General features: G+C 36.9%; 1 protein-coding gene across 4 annotated transcripts in view; it reads right to left on the bottom strand.

Annotated features, from left to right (window-relative positions):
• Positions 1 to 8,830, bottom strand: part of LOC127508760 (patched domain-containing protein 3-like) — a 207,293-nt gene extending 198,463 nt beyond the window's left edge. Inside the window, exons 1-4 of one of the 4 annotated variants that reach the window (XM_051887113.1) lie at positions 8,101 to 8,830; positions 7,650 to 7,777; positions 7,419 to 7,564; positions 5,976 to 7,340 (exon numbers count right to left, since the gene is read on the bottom strand). In XM_051887113.1, coding sequence (XP_051743073.1) covers positions 5,976 to 7,340; positions 7,419 to 7,564; positions 7,650 to 7,777; positions 8,101 to 8,793 — 2,332 coding nt within the window. In that variant the 5' untranslated portion in view covers positions 8,794 to 8,830. Of the gene's footprint in view, positions 1 to 5,975; positions 7,341 to 7,418; positions 7,598 to 7,649; positions 7,981 to 8,100 lie in introns of those variants that run through there. The other 3 variants (XM_051887112.1, XM_051887115.1, XM_051887114.1) reach the window with 3 other exon arrangements.
• Positions 8,831 to 22,845: the final 14,015 nt, after the last annotated feature.

The raw sequence follows: 22,845 nt of genomic DNA, 5'->3' as shown, positions 1-22,845 counted from the left end.
TGCGCGCAGGTTTTGCGTAAAGATCGTCTGCAAGCTGCGAAATCATTATGAATAAAAAGGGAACAAAAACGTTTGTGTTGTTTACATTATATGCACTTGCGCACCGATTGCCAACAAAACACAGCCATCTGATGCAGTTTTATTCACCACCCGCGATCTGCAAATCCAGCGCTGAACTGGGACTTGTTTACAAAGTATTCATCACCGAAATTCAGGTAACAAACCAACATACATGCACAACTCCGTTTGCTGCTCCGGAAAAGCAAACTTCATTCACTGTTCCCTTAACGCTGGGTTCTTTGGGAAGCTGGAAAAGGTAATCTTTCCCTCACAACCAATAACACACTCCTTTGGTGACATTAAAATCTCTCGGCTGCTGTATCCCGGACGAAGCGCGTTGATGGGCGTGCTCTTGCTCTGGGTAATGTGTGTGCGCTCTTTTATCAGGGAGAAGTGCCCATACAAGGAATTCCGCCCTTTGTTACATGATAAATAATCCTCGAAAAAAAATCGGCGAGACTTGTCCCCCACCGGAAGTTGTATATTTGGCACAGAAATACTCCGTCATACGTCCAACTTGTGTTTTGAAACACTTTGGCCATGTTTAGCATAGGAATGCAACTCTTTACCAGTGTAAATAAGTCAGAATATGCATGAAATAGACCTCTGCCCATTTAATAATATTTATACCCTAGCACTGCATCTACAGTCGACAAGTGGCTTCGAGACGGTAAACGTCTTGACCTGTTTGAACACTATCACTTGGGAATAAGGTCTTTAGTTTTCCCTAACTTGCTGCACAACAAAAACCCAGACAGACTCCAGACATTGCCTTCGAATATGCTTTAATCATGGCCGGAGGACTTTGGCCCAAGGTTTTGGAATATTTAGGTTTCAAAAGCATATACATATTAATCCTGCAAGAAAAAGAAATGTTAGTTATGATTAATTAAAAATTCCATCACATCAGTCAAGTTTGCTCCAGTTTATTTATGTTCACAAGGCTTCACTGAACAGCATCCGTTAAGGCTCTTAGTCCAAAAGTGCGGATATTTGGTGAAATGTTGATTTATTCTCATGTTTGCAAAAATATTTCATCATACAGAATAATATTTCTATTCATTTTCCACTGAAGTGTGCGATCTGAAGAGCTGAAAGGGCATTCAGACCGAGCTCTTTCTCTCCACTTCCTGGTTTAAGTCAGCTATGATCTCGGCGCTCTTTCATTTGGCATAGAGCTGACAATCATCTTACTTGACCATAATTCCTGCCCTTCTGCATGACTCTGTCCTGTACACTTCCTCGTTCTGAGCTCCGTGAAGAACAAACCCAAAGAAACATTTCTAAATGTGAAACAAGAAGCTAATAAACACATGATTATGATAGAATATGGTTTGTTTGTGATTTTCATGTTTTCACTTTAATTGTGGTTATAAGTGTCATGAGTCAGGTTTGATATTCTCTGTTTCTCTTTCTCCTGTCATTATTGCTACTTAGACTCAGCTGTTTGTCATTGCAATCAGCGCTCATGCTGATCATTTCCACACCTGTTTCTTCTCTACTCAAATTCTCTCTGCTGTTTTCTCGCCTCTTTGCCAGATTATTATACGTATTCTCCTACATGTTATTCGGCTCTTTAAGCTTACCGATCTCCATTTATTTGTTTTCTGTAGTCTTAGTTTCAGCCCAGTTTGTATAGCCCAGCCGTGTGCGTCATACCTGTTCTCTGCCTAGTCTCCCTGCTGCCTGAGATCGCTTGGTCACCTGCTACCTGCGGTGCTGTATCTTCTGGTTCGGGACTGAGTTGCCTTTTGCTGCGAGCCCTCTGCCAGGCTCAGGACTCCTCTTCTATTAATTTGAACTTTTGTTCTCCAGCTACGAGCATCCAAGAGGCTGGTGCTCGGCAGACTGCCTGTGTTACTTTATTGAACTAATAAACTGACTCTGATCTGGCCATTTGCTTCTGGGGCCTCTGTCTCACCCCTGACAATAAGTTGTTATACCACATGTACATATTTTTATACATTTAAAAATTATAATTTTTTTATGTTTGAGCTTATAAATCTTCATATTAATAACAATTCTACTGAATTGTAAACTCTCAAGTGTTGGCTTTCTAGACATATGTCATTTATGCCCCACTTCCCAAAATGGGGGGTGTGCAGTAAGGGGTTTACAATTCCGTCTAATTGTTTTAAATCACATTGTCATCCAGTTCAATGTATCCTGTACATGAGTTTTGTATTTGTTTTTCCTGAATCTAATGTTATTTTCTTAAATAAATAAATACATTTACATGTAAACTGAAGGACGTATTTACTTTTGAGTTAGTGACTTTTTGGTTCAAAACCATGCTAATTTCTGCCCCACATGGTCTCTGATTGAAAGAAGTTAAAATGGATATGATTTACTGCCATAGAATCCTGTTGTACATAAAGCAAGATTAACATTTATATAGTGTTGATTTAGTGTTGTTCTGCTATCTGTGTTATTAACTTTATTAATTACAGTAATCCTGATACTACAGCAGTGTTTGTGACATTCAAGAGTTTTAAAACATGTTGAGCAAAAAGAGCTTTGATCTGCTGTATCATTCAGACATCAACAATCAGCATATGAAACTCAATGCTGACAATCAACAGAAAGCTTCATACTGCAATGCATGCTGGGTACCAGTATAGTACAAAGCTCATCCATGGCTCCCAGCATGCATTGCAGCATGAATAAATTATGCAGCTAAGTTGTCTTAATATTTCCTTTATTTACTTTTATTTTTGCGGTTGTTTTTGGTGCGAGTTTGTAGGAACTTGTTTTGTGATGTTCAGAGCTGATATGTGTTCCTTGGTTTTGGTTGTGTTTGTTGTATTTTGCTTTAAGTTCTTAATAAACTGATTGAAAATAGATCCTCACCTCAAGTACAAAACGATACAAGATCTTACTGACAGACGCTTAAGGCCTGAGTATGCGCATTATTTTATATACAACTTTGTGAATGGTCTACACAATTTTGGCGGTTTGGCTATTATCCTGTGATCATATTACAGACAAATTAAGTGCATTATGTCCTTATTATCTATTTAGTGTTTCAGTTAGGATCTATTTGCTTATGTTTATTTGAACTTAAGACACGGGATGGATAGATTACTGTTTAACTTACTGTTTTCAAACTAATGATTTTTAGATTGGTGCTGATTTACATTCCACCAGTTATCAGGAACAAGGGAATTTTGACCAGGAAATATTGCCTCTGTTCACGTCTATCATGGCATCCAGGAGAGAACATAAGCAGCAGAGGTCTTTATGCATTCATGCAAATACTGTGTCATAAATTACTCACTCATTCACTTCAGTGACAATTTTTTTTATTTTATTATTATTTAGTTCAATTACAGACAAGTACAATGCAAAAAGTACAAGACAATTATAAAGCATTGTAATACAGTTCAGAGTGTATAAAACAAAGAATAACAATAACAAATAAATGTAAAATGAACATGTATGTAAAAAAAAAAAAAAAATACTACTACTACTACTACTACTACTACTAATAATAATAATAAATTAGAAATAAAAAATACTGGGATAAAAAGTGCTGTATAATATTAGGGCAGTTACATGAATTTGAATAGCTTTAAAATTTTTGTTTTATAAGCTTTTTGTTTTGTGATGTTTGAAAGAGTTTCAAAATATATTGTGAGATCGGTGTTATAAAAGGTAATATATGAGGGTTTCTTTTGAGTTATTCTTGTCTTATGAATATAAAACTTTGCCAAAATAATTAAAATATTAATAATATAATTTTGTTTTGAAAACAAAGTAAAATATCACGAGGTTCTAAATTAAGAGTTCTGTTCAATTTTTTTTGTCATGTCTATTGTCTATATTAAAGTCAGTCCAAAAATAAATGTTCAGTATCTTCAAATGATGTTTTACAACAAGTACATTTATCACAAACAGTATGAATATATCTACTAATGGCTGCATTTACAGGATAACATCTATGAATAATTTTGTAAATGATTTCTTTTACTTTATTAGAAATAACAAATTTATATGGTAATGTCCAAATGCTGTGCCAAGATACACAATGAGGTTTAAGCCATTTTGACTGACATGGAGGAATGGATCTGATATTAAACAGGTTTGGGAGGGTTACTTTAAAAATGTATTCCGTTACAGTTACAAATTACTAAATAAAAAAAAAAGTATTCAGTAACGTAATCCAAGTACCACAATATGAAAGTAATGTAATCTGATTACTTTTGGATTACTTCAAGGTCACATATATAAAAGAAAGAAAGAAAGAAAGATAAATTTAGAAATTACTGTAAATAAATTGCATTTTTAAATTTAAATTGAATTATTTATTCTAAATTAAGTTTTTAAATGTTACACGTTCCATACTTTTGAATGGGTCTCAACAATAACAATACTTTAAAAACTGATAAATTATCTATTGCACTATTATCGTTGTTGATGTTTGGAGCTTAAAAATAAAGTGACATCAGATCATAACCAAACTAAACAAGCTCGGATCAGACATTTCTGTTTATGTTTGTTCTGCTTTCATTTTAATGTTTAGCATTTTGGTTACTTTAAAAACCTATTAAAACTAAGCAATCATGTTTCATTTCCACAACTTGGGAAAACACAGCCCTGAATATATATATGTAAAGGGATATTCAGACATCTAGTGGCTACAGTATGGTATTACAGATGATTTTTTAGTCCTTCGATAAAAAAAAAGTGTTTTCGTAGCTAGAAGGCAGAGTTTGCACTCTACAATCATGTTGTTTGCATTTTCTTCTTTAAAAACAAAATAGCAGCAAAATTTCCATTAATTGAAAGTGTTTTCCCTGTGGGCAGCATCATTTCAACTAGCAGCAGGATTCAATCTGCGTCTGAGGAGATTGTAGACGGGTGTTATTTGCGCATGCACCAGCAGATGGCTCGCGTGAGTCATCACTGGCAACAGAACCAGGAAATACTGTATAATCAAGCAGCGCTTAATATGGTGTTATTATGGCAAAATAATGATTAATTTAGTTTTAATGAAACCATTGTAATCCTGATAGTATTCCCCCTTTTTTTCAAAATGCAACTGTAATCTGATTACTGTTTTTTGACGGAACTAACGAATTACAGTTACTGGATTTTTGTATCCTGATTACATAACACCGTTACATGTATTCTGTTACTCCCCAACCCTGACATTAAAGGAATTTCTTATAAAATTGTTATTGAACCGTTTATTAAAAAAGAAGAGACCATTTACAAAAAGTTGTGGATTTTGTAAGGTTGCATTATTAATAACTACATCTGAGAATTTGGTTAAGATTATTATGCCATTGGGGAACTTCAGTGACAATTATGCTGAGATCAAGTTCTTTTAATGCCAAACATAAAAATCCCAATATCCAGTAATGTGGTTTAATCAATGTCCTTTAATGTAACTGGATTACAAATGCAAAGCTGTGTTTCCACTGACGTGGTAAAATGAATAGATGTGCATATTAAATAGAACTGCAGTGAAAAGCATATTGATGACAAGGATAAATACAAAAAAACATGTAAGATTCAGTGTATACATAAGAACAACAGAATGATTGATATTTACTTGCATAGTCAAATCAAAGTGTCATACTGAGTTAAGCTCATACAAAAAGAAAAAAAATAATCCATTTTCTAAACCACTTGTCCTATGTAGGATCATGAACAGTCAGGATCAGCATACTCATTCTGAATCACGACTGCTTTTTTTCGCCTTTCACTTGTTTCACTGGGCTCTGGAAGATTTGGTTTGTTTTCATGACTGTTGCTACAAGTGTCGAGGAAGGTCAGGAACACTGGAATAAATATGATTCCATGGACGGCCCCAAACAGAATGACTAAGAACATGATTTTGAAGAAGGTCCTGAAGATGTAGCTTTTGGCAGCCGCAAGCACCACCACTCCTGCAATAGTGGACACGGCACCCTGAATGATGGGATAGCCCAGTTTATCTATGGCATCCGTGGCTTTCTCATTCGCTGAGGATTTTTCACTTGACACAAAAGCATAAGATATGTGTGCAGAGAAGTCGACAGAAAACCCGATACAGATAACAAGATTAATCATAGACACAGAGTCTAAACTAACATCCCATAATGCCATGAACCCGGCCACTCCCACAATGACAGAAGCGATGGCAAATGTCACCCAGAGAGAGCAGAGAGGGTTTGGGATCAACAGGAGTGAAATGACTAACATTGCACACGTAGCAACCACTAAGTTTTGGATTGTATTACTGATGATGACGGCATATTGGTCGAAATAGATGAACGCAGGGTGGTACACAATCAGATCAACAGGTGTCTGCAACTTCCCACATTTTTCTGCGGTTTCTCTAAACACATCCAGCATATTCTTCTCATCGATCGCTGTGCGGATGTTCACAGTCTGAATGAACATACGTGATGCATGAATTTGATTGTTAGTGAAATTAACATCTTCACTAAAACCAGACAGATTAAGAAATGCAGTTAAATAGCTTTTGAATTGTGTTTCATTGTTTAAACTGAAACCAAAGTTCTGTCCAAACTTCATGTATTCACTCAGCCAAGAAACAGGTGAAATGCCTGAATCTGCCACTGTCAGATTTTGAAAATTTTCCAAACACAATTTAAGACTTTCATGTGCAGTTGGGTTCCAGTACTGAAAGTCTTCATCCTTTATAACTAACATGACATTGGGACCAAAGGCAGAGAAGAATTCATCTTCTTTGTCATAGTAACTGCCAACATATGAGCCGTCTGCTGCTAAATGTTTCAGATCTAGACCTTCCTGCATTTGGAAGCATCCATAGATACTGACTGCCAAATACCCGACATAGATCAGACACACCAGCGTCTTAACCCACACTCTTGTCAGAAAAGGGCCATAATAGTTTTTAAACAATGAATTCACTGGCATTTCAAATTCCTTCAGTGTGTTTTTATCATACGCCCCACCAACACAACAACCTCCATCATCACCAGTGGCTTCTGGGACTTTCATGCAGGTCAGCCAGTGCCTGTTGCCTTTCTCTCTCCGTCCGTTCAGTGCGAGACACGCGCCGAAGAAGGTGATGTTGAAGATGTAGCAGAACAGAAGAGCTGTGCTGGTGTACATGCAGAAAGACTGAACTGAGCGGAAGGGCGTCATGAGACCGATGTAGAAAGCCAGAACGTCTGTCAGCGTGGTGATAGTGATGGACACGCCGGCCTCTTTATACGTTTCTGCTAAACGAATCTCAACAGCTTTATTAACTTCAGTCTTCTGCCAGCAGGAGATCATAATGAACATGTCATCAACACCAACACCTGGAGGAAAGCAGACACTGTGAGCCTGTGAACATCAGCTGTGAGACACCTACTAGCTGATGAAATAAATGAACTTACCGAGGATCAGAAAGGGGGCTGAGGCCACGGTCATGGCAAACGGCATCCCACAGAACAGCAGCAGTCCAAAGCTGGCCAACACGGCCATACCAGCGGAGACGACGCCAAACGTGGCCACCCACACCTTCGTCCTGACACAGTCTAACCTGTGGAAGGAGACAAGGGATAAATGACATAGCTAGTGAGAGAAACTTGTGCTTATTTGATTCTTTTTTTAACCATTTGTGATACCTCAAACAAGACATAATTGAAATGGTTATGGCCAGGAAATACGTAACAGAGAAGAGAGGGATGACAGAGTCTGAATTGGTCTCAAACTCATTCTGTCTTGATATTGATGTAAAGTAAGACACATGGACCTGTGGAAATGAAAAAAAAAAAAAAAAGAATAACAAAACACTGTTCTGTTTAATACTGTATCCATAAATGTGTTTCATTTTGTGGAATCTCTAATTATAAGAACTAATTATTACAAATTACTACAGGACAAGGCAGAAAAAATTAAACAAATATATGCATATTCAGTTCATTATCTTTGTATATTTTAATTGCTGTCCAAATGACTATTGGTGCTTAACTTATTGGAGATGCTTGGATAAATGTCATATTGAAGTACTTTTACACACACACAATGGTCATTAGATAGGTCAATAGATATAGCTCAAAATATTTTTTTACTTACCATTTTCTGTTCTGTATAGTTTGAGAGGAGTTTTAGAAAGCCATCAAGCCAGTCAGAGCTTCCATTTGTCTTCTTCTCATCTAGGAAATAAAAAAGCCTGACTGCTTTTGCACTGTTCATCTCTGAGCTATTTGGCTTTAGCTCTACACCGCCGATGGTTGTTCCCAAAAATGTGTCATTATTTATCGGATATTTTATGCTTGAAGAAACAATTTCAGTAGCATTGTAATTTAAAATGTCTAAAATTGCATTTGACATACAGTTTCCCTTTGTTTTGGCACAGAGGTTTTCAAAATTGTTTTCTGTTTTTATACTTTTCACTTGTCTGTCTAGCTCTATGATATCGTTAAAAGCTGCTTCCGTTAATATATTTTCTCCTTGTAAGCCGGTGATGATCAAAGAGGCATAAGTGCCTTCAGAAACAAGCCGTAATTGAGAAAACTCTTCAGATTGTGGGAAATTTTCCACCACAATCGCCCTCTCCAACTTGGCAGGTCCATTAACAGGCGTAAACTGGTCTTCAATATCATTTGCCTCCCTCTCCTGAAGAAAGATGAAACCAGCTCCGAGGGAAGCAGCTACACATATAGCTAATAAAAGAAACACATATGGATGTCTACCAACAGCACAACCAAATTTTTCAAAGGCCAGAGACAGAGGTCTTTCGATGCAGTCTGTTTTACACTTCGCCATCCTCTAGATTCACTTCTTCAAAGCCCCAGCAACACCCTTCTTTATTGACTCAGTGTTGTCATAATGTACTTATAGGCTGAGCTGAACACTAACAACTCATTTGTTACTCATTAACAAATTATGGTTACTTATTAACAAACTTTCTTGTTAGCTCCTGCCCTCTTCTGTATCACTGCCAGAAATAACCTGTTTTATTAATGCCTATTATTTGATTTTAAAAGGCATTTTTATTTTAATGACATATTTTTCTGTTAACCATATATGTCTATTAACCTCTTAATCTTCACGAGGATGACGGCCCACTGAAGCATTCTTTGTTTATATTAGTAGTTTTATTGTAAACGATTGTAATTACCTTGACAAAGTCTACATCATTAAAAAAGATCTAAGACTCAAGCTTCAGTATTTGACCTTTATTTTATTCTGAAAATCTTATAGCGGCAGATATCTCTTAATTTGTTTCAGGAGTTATGAAAATGAAAAAAGTCGATACCTTTAATATGAATTATGACCGTCAGCCGCTCACATTCAGAAAAAACAAACAAACCTGTATGGTCATCATGAAAGCGCTTGACAAAACAACGTCCCTCAGGGCTTTTAATTCAAAAATGTGCAGATTTGGAGAAATATTGATAGATTCTCATGTTTACATCAAATTTCTATAGAGAGGAGTAATTTTGTTCAGTCTTTACCCAAAATGCATTGCTTTGACTGTGCAGTACCACTGAACACTCATGCACTGAGATTCATTCATACTGGCTGTGTCCGAAATCGCCCCCTATACCCTTAAATAGGGCACTATTTGAGGGGACAGCCATTTGTAGTGGTGTCCGAAACCACAGTGGACGATGTTGAGTGCACTCATTCAATCCCACAATTGTGAGACTGTATAGTCACGGAGCAAAACACAGCTGTTCCATTCAAATTAGAGCTTCAAACAGGTTCTCCCCTCTCAGTGATGCACCCACTGAGAATCCTGTTGAAAGTGCCCTAGTTATTGGTGATTCTATTACACGGACCGTGAAAATAGAGACACCAGTAACCATAGTCACATGTTTGCCAGGAGCCAGAGCGCCTGACATCAAAGCAAATTTAAAAGTGCCGGCTAATGTTAATCGTAAATACTCGAAGATTATTCTTCACGTCGGCACAAATGATGTCCGACTTCACCAGTCAGAGATCACTAAAATTAACATTAAAGAGGTGTGTGAACTCGCAAGTACAATGTCAGACACTGTAATTTGCTCTGGCCCTCTTCCTGTTTGTCAGAGTGATTAGATACTTAGCAGACTATCATCACTCAATGGCTGGCTGTCTAAGTGGTGTCCGCAGAATAATATAGGGTTCATAGACAATTGGAAAAGTTTTTGGGGCAGACCTGACCTGTTGAAAAGAGATGGTATTCATCCCTATCATGGTGCTGCTTCTCTCTCTAGTAATATGGCACATAGTCTTTGATGGAGAGAGACTTCTGATAATCTGATTCGTAATTAGATGAATGATCCCCTCTAGGTGCCGGTCAGAGCACAATGTTAAGGATGAGGAGACAGGTCATCAGGTTTAGATGATGTATTGATAAAAAGATAAGCCGCAGAGGTACAGGTATTTCACAGGTAGGTATTAATTACAGGCAGTAGAGGCATTAGTCTGGAACACAAGAAATACAATAAAGGATAATGAATAACTAAAAACAGTTTGGCATATATACAATGATAAATGTGCATTGATACATAAAGGCAGTCAAAGTATACTAAATCCTCATCAATAACATTTCCTCATTAAATATACAATCCAAGGAAGGAAATAGGTTATAACATTATACATTATAAGCCATAAGCGAATCTAACATGATAAACATAACTCCATATATGGATATAATCACGGATATAGTGGATATAATTACAGTGCAATCGCTCATCTGATATAAACAGCTCACAATATCAAAATCACGTCACAAACTTATCATTGAAAACCAAAACAGTGATATATATATATATATATAAATATATATACACACATACACAAACAGAAGAAATAATCACATATGAAACAGCATCGTTAAGCTAGACTAACAAAAACAATGGCTGCAGGCATGTTTAAACGTGTGACGCAGTTATAAATAACTCAATACCGATCTCAATAAACACAAAAATAAGGCAAACAGGCTTACTTGCAGGTCAATGACTAACACCTCGAGGTAATTCTGCAGTAAATATCACAACTACACAGGAATGAATGTCCTTTCAGTGATTGGCTCAACAGAGGATATATCTGCCCTGACTATCGTATGTTTTTAAACTAAACTATCAGCCGATAGTGTGAAAATTTGCTTTTATCGGCTGATAGCGATTATTGGCCGATATATATTGGTGCATCTCTAGAGGCTTGTGCAAACTTGTGGGTGCAAGACCTGAAAAATGGGACGAGTACCTAGATGCAGTAATGTTTGGTCTTAGAACCAAGACACAGCTGACAACTAGGTTCTCACCATTTTTCTAAAAGGCACGATATCCTTGTGAGGTGCTTGAGACATATGAGGTATGTTATAATTTACATTGTTCCATATAAATGTCATGCAGTATCAATTACAAATTAATTAAATAATTTCAATCTTCAATGTTGTTTCTGAAAAGCTCAACAGCACAACGTAATCTGTGATAGCAGAGGACCATCCAGGGCCATTTCTCTAAAGGAGAAGATGGACAACATTGTCAAAGAAAATGTAAAAAAAAAAAAAAAAAATAGTGTTTATTAAAAATTAATCGATTAAAAAATTAACTAAATAAATCACTTTTTTTTCTGTAATTAATTGAGATTAATAATGATGAAAAACATTGCTGTTTTTAATATTCAATTCAATTCAATTTAAAAAAATTAAAAACATTGTATCTTGGTTCAACTCTCTCTGTTAAAAGTAAAAACAGACTCTTAAGCATTATAAATTTGACTAGTAAAATAATTGGGGAGAAACAGATCTTACAGATCTTTACACGGTGGCAGTAAAAAGGAAAGCCTCTGTTATTGTGACAGACTCTTCCCATCCCCTGTATAGTGCATTTCAGTTACTTCCTTCTGGCAGATGGCATAAAGTACCTTTGGTGAAAAAGGCCAAATATAAGAAGACATTTATTCCAACAGCTATTGGTATTTTAAAAGGGATCTCATGATGAATCCTATGGTTTTCTTAAGAATTGGGTAGGTCTTAATGTAGTAGGTTTTAAAACTAATGGGATGTTATGTGTTTTGTCTTTATATTGTTTGTTGAGCCTTTGTCTAAAGACAATTTTCTACTCCTGTGTGGATAGACAACATTTTTTAATTGAATTGAATTTTTATATATATATATATATATATATATATATATAGTAATAATTTCAGTTACTTTCCAAATTAATGCAAAACTTTGTTACCTAAAGTGGTTTGCAAAACACCTTACGTTAAACGTCTTTAAATAAAAAAAAAAAAAAAAAAAAAAAAAAAAAAAAATCAGAATCCTGGATTATAATGCATCATGATTGTCCCAAAGCCTTGTTAATGTGCATAAAGACTTCATCCTAGTCTTTAAGATTGTACATTTTAATATTAGAAACAGTGCTAATAGTAGTTAGATGCTAAATATATTATTCCTTTAAACATAATTTATGATTCTGGATAATCTGGATTTTTTTCATTTAATTTTTTATACAGAATAACAGTGTGATCATATACTGTAACGCTAGTCAAATTATGACAGAAAAAAACAGATGCTGCTTTAATTCCATTAAATATTTTTAACGTTTTAAACTGGGAAAAAAAAAAAATAGCATGCATTAACGTGCTAATTTTGAAAAAAAAACAAAAAAACATAACAGACTTAGCAGAGGAAAGGGGGCAAGCTGGTACCTTATGAAATAGTTCATCTAAAAGACAAAAGTGCAGATTTGAGGGATGAGAAGGGGATAGTCCCTAAAATCAATATCAACCATCTCAAACTACTTTAAGAAACAACTTAAAAAAACACATAATGAAGTATCAAGTCTAACTGGACTATGCCCTTCACACAAACCTGTAGACCTCACCATCACTACATTATATGAAAACCAGACCCCACCATCACCTCCAACTTCACCAACTGATTTATCAACTGGACCAAAGTATTCAATGCAACATTCAACAAAATCTGCCAGATCCTTTCCCCTGTCTCCACTGGACTTGTCAAAATTGTCAACACTGGAAATGCCACTACAATGGCGACAGTGGTACCAGCTGACACCACAGATGCAGTGCATGACTGTAAATGCTGATAAAAAAAAGTCAGATGTTATAAAAGATCAATATTAATCTGATTTCTAATATGTTTGTCAGGTGTAGATGCTATGCTGTTTTTGGTTATCCTCTGTAGATATCAAAAGTGCCTGGGCTGGAAATGACAGTCATGTACTGCTGTCCAAAGTGGGACCCTATAAACTGTTTTATAAAGACATACTACAGATCGGGCCTGGGAAGGAGGTGACATTGATTTTGTCAAGTAAGGCTTTCATTTGATACATTAATATTTTGTCCAAATGTTTTATTTTTCAAGGTTATAAGTGCAGATATGTCACTGAAGGTGAGGCAGCACAATTTGACCTCACCAGGCAAAGCATTCCATATAGACACATTTTCCATAACAGACATGTGGAACGGAAAATATCAAAGGCTCAAGGTGTGGACCATATTTTATTGCTCTATATTATATTGAATTTTATTTCTTGTGCTAATGTTCATTTTGTGCAGGAACGTGTGTACATTCGTGTCGTCGGTACATACTCAAGATAACAGATGCTTTAGTTAGCAATGTGTAGATCATAACGGTTACTATTTGCCTTTTTTTTTTTTTTCAGTTGGACCCAGCAAACTGGTTTTTAGTTGTATGTATTTGTGATACAGAGCTTGAGTTTTCCCTTATCCCCTTAAAATGTTGATTTTCACTAATATTCTCCTATTGTGTTGTCTGGATATTTTTGCTTATTACCTAGGCTGTATACCCATCCAAAAGAAAAAAGTCAAGAGTCAAACATTAAGAAGAAAAAAAAAAGTGTTTGGAGACAACAAGGTATTTTTTATGCACTACAATCACATTTAGTGTTATTGGAAAATAATATTGCGAAATGTATGATTTAAAGAGTATTCTTAAGAGCATTCTTGTTTGTAGAGCCCTTATGAGAAAAAAGGTATTTCAGTTTCACACTGGGTGTGTGAAACAGCAAAAATTAAAGGGGATGATACTTTGCAGTTAATTTATCTTGTTACTTACTCAGTTTGTAGAACATATTCTAAAAACCACCACTACTTCTCCAAGGAGCCACAAGATTCGCAATTCAGAATGGAGATTGCTTCAACCTCTTCTCCACCAACCTTGTATGGGTTTTTTTAAACCCATGAATGTTATCGACATGCTTTTTGATGTGCATCACTTTCATTAGTGTTGTACTGTACCTCATAGACGACCTAAGTGGCCTGTGCTAATTTAATGTGAACTGCCATTTTATGACATTTACATGCTCAGGAAAAAACAGCTTAAACATTATACAAGAACAATTACAATAATGTTTGGATTACACAATGACATGCTTGCACAAATTGAGAATTCATTTTTATAAACATGCATTCTGTAACAGTAACATTATCTATGGCATCAGAAACCGCCAATTCTAGCCTATGATTCATGCAGTGCCATGTGAGCAGTTTTGGAAATCTCATTTTCAGTTTCGTTGATACACCAGAATGCTTGCCCACCATAACACTAGCACCATCTAAGACAAAGAAATCATGTGAATCCTGCTTGTTAGGCAACTCATTAAAGCATTGATTGTTCCTTCGGATGTCTGGTCCTGAAGTTCCAGTAGATCAAGAAATATGACCTCTGGTGGTTCACCTAGCACAGAGGCGTTGATGTTAAACTGCCAAATACACACAAGGTTATATCAAAAGCACACAAAGCAGTATGGCATCACTTTGTACAGAATCTGCAAACGGCTTGTTCTAAGACACTGCTTATGATTTATGCGGATTACAAAAAAGGAGTGGGTGGATTTTTATCATTATAGGGTGGAATTATGTATATTACGATGTTATGATGTTGATGTTCAAAGTGTTTCTAAGGATACTGATTTTTAGGAGGCAGACTGAGTTGGCGAACAGGAACATGGTTTGTGTAACATTAGCAACACATTATTAGATGTGTGATAACATAGCCAAGCAAAAGGCTAATCATATTAATTACTTTGTGTCCAACGTTGTAAAGAGCGATAGGCTACATAAAACGCATTACCATTCTGATACATCGACTTTGTAGATGAGCCTGTGTAATTCACTCTTCCACTTCTTCCGAATCAGTTTATAGTTCAAACAAATATGGCTGAATTAAAACAGTATTTCCACTTGCCATTGTGCAGTGTTTACTACAGTAAAGTTGACCGAGTAGATCTCTGAGCTGGTGTGATTGAGTGGAGGTGGGGTTAATTTGCATATTCATGGATCCATGTATACTAAATGTAGTAAGGATGTAGAGTTACACTCAAGCTTTTGACACTCAATTTTAAAGGCATGAAGAAATTTTTTTCACAGGAAAAAACATTTAAATATGTCATTTTGATCAAAGATGAGTTTTAAGGGATTAAATTATTGACTACAGGGAGACTTTAAGACTGTGTGGCTGTAAGTCAGTTGTAGTTCTTGTTTCTGCTCACCTTTTCTATTTTTGTCCGTTCTTGTTATCTCTCTTTCCTTCATCACTAATGCTCAATCATTGCTTAATTAATCAATTTATCTCATTAACTTCAACACTGCTTCAGGGTACGTTTACATGTCAACAATGTACTAAAAACTGAAAAGTTTTTCCTTTTGTACAGACGACAACGTTGTCAAAACGATACCCATTCACACGGATTTGGAAACAACTAAAAAAACGCTGCATTCTGCTTCCAGGCTAGTAGTTGGCAATGTCACTTTATAAAGAAACACAGCACGCATATAAACTGAACACCAATGTTAATTTCATTGATGAATAATGTGTCTATTTTCGTCAACATTTTTTTTCACTGACGAAAACAAGACAACTAATTAAAAAACAGTTTTGTATGACAAACTATGGCGAACATCTACTGACATTTTCGTCAAAAACTAAAAGTGAGACAAAAACGTTAGGGGGGGACAATTTGGGGAGAGATCCAGTTAAAATTGATGTTCTGTGCTGTAGATGCACATATTTGAATTGTAACATGATGATCTACCCGGCGGGACATAAGTTGGCATACACTTGCTGTATGTCTCATGAAACATTCAAAAATGTAAACATCTGGAAGAAAGAGAAGAGCAGACATATGGATAAATCTGAAAAAGCGTGACGACATGAAAGAAAGCTCCATTTAGGGGCCGTTCACATATCGCGTCCAAACATTAGATTTAGCAGCCTGATGTTCATTTTTGAGAACTGGTTCCAAACATTAGATTTAGCAGCCTGACCTTTTTTTCTGGACCTCAATTTCTCCCGCACCTCGTCTTCCATCTTCACTTTTTTTTCCTCAGTTTTTGTTGTCATGGCTGGCGGCGGGAGCTGCTTGGCGCACCGCTTTCGTGACGTGTCACGTAATGCCAAAGGTTTGGGAACATCACGAAAGTTACGTTGCTATGGCCTTCGTATTGTAACCTTATCAAAGAACCTAATAAAATATGAAAATAGATATTCTCAAATATCTAATATAGGCTAAAGGGAATTGCACGCAACATATATGGATTTTTTCCTAATTTTGTTTTTAATGACCCGGCCCGACCCGCCAATAAAGTGACAATTTCTTTCCCCGCCCCAGCCCGACCCACGGGTTACCCGCGGGGTCCGCGGGTTATGAGACGACCCGCGCATCACTAATCTAGTAGTAAAGCTAATGCAAGGGATAGAAATCAATTTATCCTTTGCTGAAACTTCCTCGTCCTAGAGGAGAGCGCAGTTCATGGTTGCATAGTAACAACAAACTTTGAAAGCTTTGGAAAGAAGGAGAAAGCGGCGCTGCCATGCTTTCCACGCGTTTATAGACGCAATATGTGAATGGCCCCTTAGTCTGTTTTTTTGTGCGCACAGAAAGCCGCCTCCCTTTCGTCAGCGCACGAGTACTGAGCTCTCTTTCGCGTTTTTTCGTGCTTGAATGGACAAATACACACAAATGTCAAAACGTCCGTTTTGGCGAGTATTCATATAAAAAAAACACAGTTGGTCTTAAGTGAACATAAATGGAGAATAACAGATGTGTATCAGTGTATTAGATCCATGCATTCAGCCTTAAAGTGACAGCAGTCTAATAATCTACTGCTGTCCATCATTAATGTTAATCAAACAACAAAATAAAAAGAAATCACTGTATTCTTGACTGTATATAACTGTAATAGCTTTAATAAGGATTAATCTATATTTAATTTATACAAATAAATGTCTGCTTGAAAGAATGAAAAATGTTATATGTAAGTTGTTATAAAGAATGCTTATATAACTCATTAAAAAAGACCATGTTTTTTCTTTATGAAAAGTAGTTTTAATTAACTTTAAGATAATTAAAGACAATTATTTGTATGCAGAAAAGACTGTTGAGGAATGGAGGTGGGTCAACTAATATATATATATATATATGCCTCCATACTGATTGGGTAGATCATTAGAACATGCTCCTCCCAATCTTTGTTAATAAAACATCATTTAGCATAAACTTGAGTAAAACAGGCTCTATCTGTTGCAAGTCAGCCATTTCTCTACACAAAGAAAGACCTTTTTATGATAATTTGAGACTACTGAGATGTTGTTTAACATAGCAACAGTACGAGCTCCAAGAGAAGTGATGCATGTTATTTTCTGAGCAGCAGATAGAGACATGAATGGGCAGCGGGATTTTTCCAGAAAGATTTGCGCACCAGCCATGTACTGCGGTTACAAAGAGAGATTGCCCAGGCCCTCTGTCTCTATGGTCCATCTTGAGATATACAATGCTTTCTGAGATCCATACAGACCTAAAAAAATGCTTGAAATAAACGCAAAAGTAAGAAAACCAAATGAAAGCGTTTTGTTTCAGTCCCAGATGCCGAATGTGATTTTGATTTGGATAATGATGTTCACACAGAAAGTGATTTGTATTTTGAATGCAGTGATTTTCGTAATCTTTCAGAGTTTGACAGTATATGCAGGGCATCTCGGAGGACATGTTGGCTTTGCTACTGATGGGCTGATACAGAGAAGCAGCCACATTCTTGTGAGAAGATTAACCCTAACCTCACCGTCATTCACTGTATGAATCACATGTTAGAAGTTGTGGTCCATGATGCTGTAAAACATATTAAAGGGGCGAGTCATTTTCAGATGTTCATTGATCCTCTGTACTCATTTTTCTCTCAAAGCCCCAAAAATATGAGAGCTCGAGTCTGCTGCTTCTGACTTGGGGATGCATGCTCCCAGGATCTGTGACAGCTCTTTGGGAAAGCTATCCAGCATTGTTCAAACTCTTCAGAAATTTGAGTGAAGACAAATCTAGATCTGCCATGGAGAGGGCCAGATGTAGGGGCATTAATGCTAAAATGACACAGTGCCTTTTTTGGTGGAGATATCATTAGCAAAAGATGTGCTAGACACCCTACAGGCCTTATCCCTCTTACTTCAGAGGAGAGATGCCACAGCTGTCAGTGCTGTCAAGCTGATGGTGTAAATGCAAGATCCATGAAAAAGATTTGGAAAGTTCCCACATGTTCAAGGGTGTAAATGTGTCTCAACCAAGTGACGGAGTCCATCGCAAGACAGAGGTATTTCGTGGACAATTTTTTGTTTCCCTGGCTGACAACATTGAGCGCAGGCTGGATAACAACGAAATTATTTCTGCTGCAGCCACTATAAATCCATCAAATTGACCATCTGATGGAGACGAGTGCATCCTGTATGGGGATGAAAAACTTCTCACGATGTTGAGGACGCAAATCACTTCCATACTCCTCAAGGAATTACACAAATTTAACTGTCATGGTGTCACAGGAGAGAATCTGCGCAAAGTGCTGACACTGGGATATAATTACGATTAGTAAAAGAAACTGACATATAACAAAATAACAGAACTATGGGATGATCTTAGACTCAAAATGATTAACAAATGCACGCACAATTATCCATGTACTAGATAAATGTATCTTACTAACCACAAACAAATGCCTTTCAATTTGAGTCTGTGGAATTCAGAATTAAAAATGATTGTGCAGCGATTTGTACAAATACAGACATGTTTACAAATACAAATGTTATATTCTGCATTAGTTGCTTGTGCCAAAAGGAATCCGTGCATTTGTGGATCAGGTGACAAGCATGAATTTATTGACGTCTTGCTCGAGTCGATCTTGTTCAGTTCATTTGCATTTTGAGACTTCATTTTCGCAGTTTATAGCATTTCACGACACACACACACACACACACACACACACCTACACCTACCAATGAACAAGCCCCAAATTCATTAATGTGTACACGATTTGAAATTCTCAAATGTGCGTTACTACACTGAAACAATGCTTTTCAACCGGTGTCTGCAGAATAATGTGCAGCATTTAGTCATTTTGTGAGTATAAATGTTCTATTTTCTATGAAAGTGTCATAATTTGCGCATGCGAAAAGAAATCCGTTAATGCATTTATTGATTTCTTGTTCGAGTCGATCCTGTGACTTTCTTTCCACGGTTTTTAGCATCCATGATCCACACACAACTGGCTTTCACTGAAAGGCAAGGCAGGCAGCTACCACTAGATGGCAGTCGGAGTACCGAGCTGGTAGTCTTCAACTTTATCTAACTAACATTAGTTGAAAAAAAAAAAATATAGACAACCAGTTCCAATGACTTCTACTGCTGTAAGTACAAGACGGTGCCGTATTTTATTAACGTTTAGGGTTGTTTTTTGTCATTGATTGTAGCAGTACTATCATAGTAGGGAATGCAGCCTAATTTAAATTGATGAAGAATTTTATACAGCGAATTTTCCACACATTCAATGAAAGAAAACAGGCCTTTATGTGTAGTAAGATCAGGGTCCCATGTTAACCCTGAAATGAGGGAAACTCTAGGTTTTCAGAATGGGAGGTATATCAAACCTGTGTCATCGTTTCGATAAGCTTCTGCAATGTCACAACATTTATTCCCGTCCAAAGTTGCATTAATTTTTGCCAAGATCTTGTATTGATGATGGCAGAGTCGGACTGCTGCGCAAAGTCTTCTCCAGCACATCCCAAAGATTCTCAGAAGGGTTAAGGTCTGGACTCTGTGGTGGCCAATCCATGTGTGAAAATGATGTCTCATGCTCCCTGAACCACTCTTTCACAATTTGAGCCTGATGAATCCTGGCATTGTCATCTTGGAATATGCCCGTGCCATCAGGGAAGAAAAAATCCATTGATAGAATAACCTGGTCATTCAGTATATTCAGGTAGTCAGCTGACCTCATTCTTTGGGCACATAACGTTGCTGAACCAAGACCTGACCAACTGCAGGAACCCCAGATCATAGCACTGCCCCCACAGGCTTGTACGGTAGGCACTAGGCATGATGGGAGCATCACTTCATCCGCCTCTCTTCTTAACCTCATGCGCCCATCACTCTGTAACAGGGTAAATCTGGACTCATCAGACCACATGGCCTTCTTCCACTGCTCCAGAGTCCAATCTTTATGCTCCCTAGCAAATTGAAACCTTTTTTTTTTTTTTTCCAGAATATCCTCACTGATAAGTGGGTTTCTTAAGGCTACACAGCTGTTTAGTCCCAATCCCTTGAGTTCCCTTTACATTGTGTATGTGGTAGTGATCGGTTCTTGAACGAATCATTCTTTTGAGCCGGTTGAAACCGGTACTCAGGAAGTAAGCCGGTTCACTAATCGAACTGAATCGAACTTTAGTTCCGGGTTGATGACGCAAGATGCACAAGCCGAAGTAGCACGTCCAACTCAAAAAGAACCAACTGAGTTGGTTCAACTAGCTGTCGTGGTTTGCCAAGGATTACCAAGGAGTCTGATGAGCGAGTTGACGATACCATGCAAGCCTGAGGAACGTACTGGAAATATGCTTATTATGACTACTGTTAATAAATAACATTTTATTAAAACCTGCAAAAACCTTTTTGTCAAGAAATGTAAATAAATTTTACTATGGTTTATTATACACGCAGACTATAAGTTGTCAAGTGAAATAAATGAATTTATTCTTTCTATACTTTAGACATGTAGAACATATCTGCATTTGCGCATGAATATGTGTGTTGTAGTTGCGAATCTTATCCAAGATATAGGCTAATCAATATCGGTCATAAAGGATCCGTGATCCAATGAAACTGACCACAAACTCCATTAAGTGAATGAAAGGCAATAATCAGCAATATGTGTTCACACAAATAAGTTTTTATTTGAATGTTTCAATATGCGTTCACACAAATTACTTTATTTAAATGTTTCATTGATATAACATGACATTGAGTTGTTAGAAAATAAATGCATAGTGACATAGCATGATGATGTCAGGAACCTATGAATTGGCTTTTTGAACCGGTTCATTGAGCCGAACTGTCCGAAAAGAACCAGTTCGTGGAAATGTTTTGGACTTTACATCACTAGCGTGTGGAAATGCTCTTACTTCACTATTAAACATAGCCGTGAGTCCTACTGTTGTTTTTTTTACGATTTGATTTCACCAAATGTTTAAGTGATCGCTGATCACGATCATTCAAGATTTTTTCTGACCACATTTCTTTCTCGAAGATGATGGTTCCCCACTATCCTTCCAGTTTTTAATAATGCGTTGGACAGTTCTTAACCCAATTTTAGTAATCTAAGACAACGATAGTAAATTATGGAGTGCCTCAAGGATCTGTGTTAGGCCCTCTGCTATTTTCAATATACATGCTGCCACTTGGTAATATTATAAGACGACATGGAATTAGTTTCCACTGCTATGCCGATGATACTCAGATATATATTTCAACACAACCAGATGAAAACTCTAAATTATCCAATCTGACAGAGTGTGTTAAAGAAGTAAAACATTGGATGACTAGTAATTTTCTTCTATTAAATTCAGATAAGACTGAAGTATAACTTATTGTGCCAAAAACCTGTACACAGAATCTCTCGGACTACAATCTGCATTTAGAAGGATGTACTGTTACTCCATCCTCGACAGTTAAAGACCTGGGTGTTATATTAGACAGCAACTTGTCCTTTGAAAATCATATTTCATATGTTACAAAAACAGCCTTCTTCCACCTCAGAAACATTGCTAAGATACGGAATATGTTATCTGTTTCTGATGCAGAAAAGTTAGTTCATGCTTTCATGACGTCTAGACTAGATTACTGTAATGCATTACTAGCTGGTTGCCCTGCTTCCTCAATAAACAAGCTACAATTAGTACAAAATGCAGCTGCTAGAGTTCTTACCAGGTCAAGAAAATATGATCATATAACACCAATTTTATCATCTCTTCACTGGTTACCTATTAAGTTCCATATCGATTATAAAGTATTGCTAATGACCTATAAGGCTCTAAATGGTTTAGCTCCTGTGTACTTAACCGATCTTCTATCGCCCTACAATCCTTCACGCTCTTTAAGATCACAAAACTCTGGACTTCTGGTTGTACCTAGGATAGCTAAGTCCTCTAAAGGAGGGAGAGCGTTTTCACATTTGGCTCCTAAACTCTGGAATAGCCTTCCTGATAATGTTCGGGGCTCAGACTCACTCACCCAGTTTAAATCTAGATTAAAGACACATCTCTTTAGCCAAGCATTCACATAATCGATCTCATATCAGATCATTTGCACATGACTATCTTTGCTTAATGTTATGAACAGCAGCTATGCTAATTATTCTCCATTTGCTCTTCCGTTTTACCTCGGGACGCCTGTCCCGAGGTGACTAGAGAGTACATCAGTTTCAGTTTGGATCCAGCCTCTTAAGAAGACCTCAGATGACTAAAACTTTGGAAGAGACGGCACTTCAGCACTTCAGAAGATGCAACATCTGGATCAACACGCA

This window comes from Ctenopharyngodon idella, chromosome 3 (assembly GCF_019924925.1).
Source record: "Ctenopharyngodon idella isolate HZGC_01 chromosome 3, HZGC01, whole genome shotgun sequence".
NCBI lineage: Eukaryota > Metazoa > Chordata > Actinopteri > Cypriniformes > Xenocyprididae > Ctenopharyngodon > Ctenopharyngodon idella.
The sequence above is the reverse complement of the archived record's forward strand: the minus strand, read 5'-3'. Positions and strand labels throughout refer to the sequence as shown.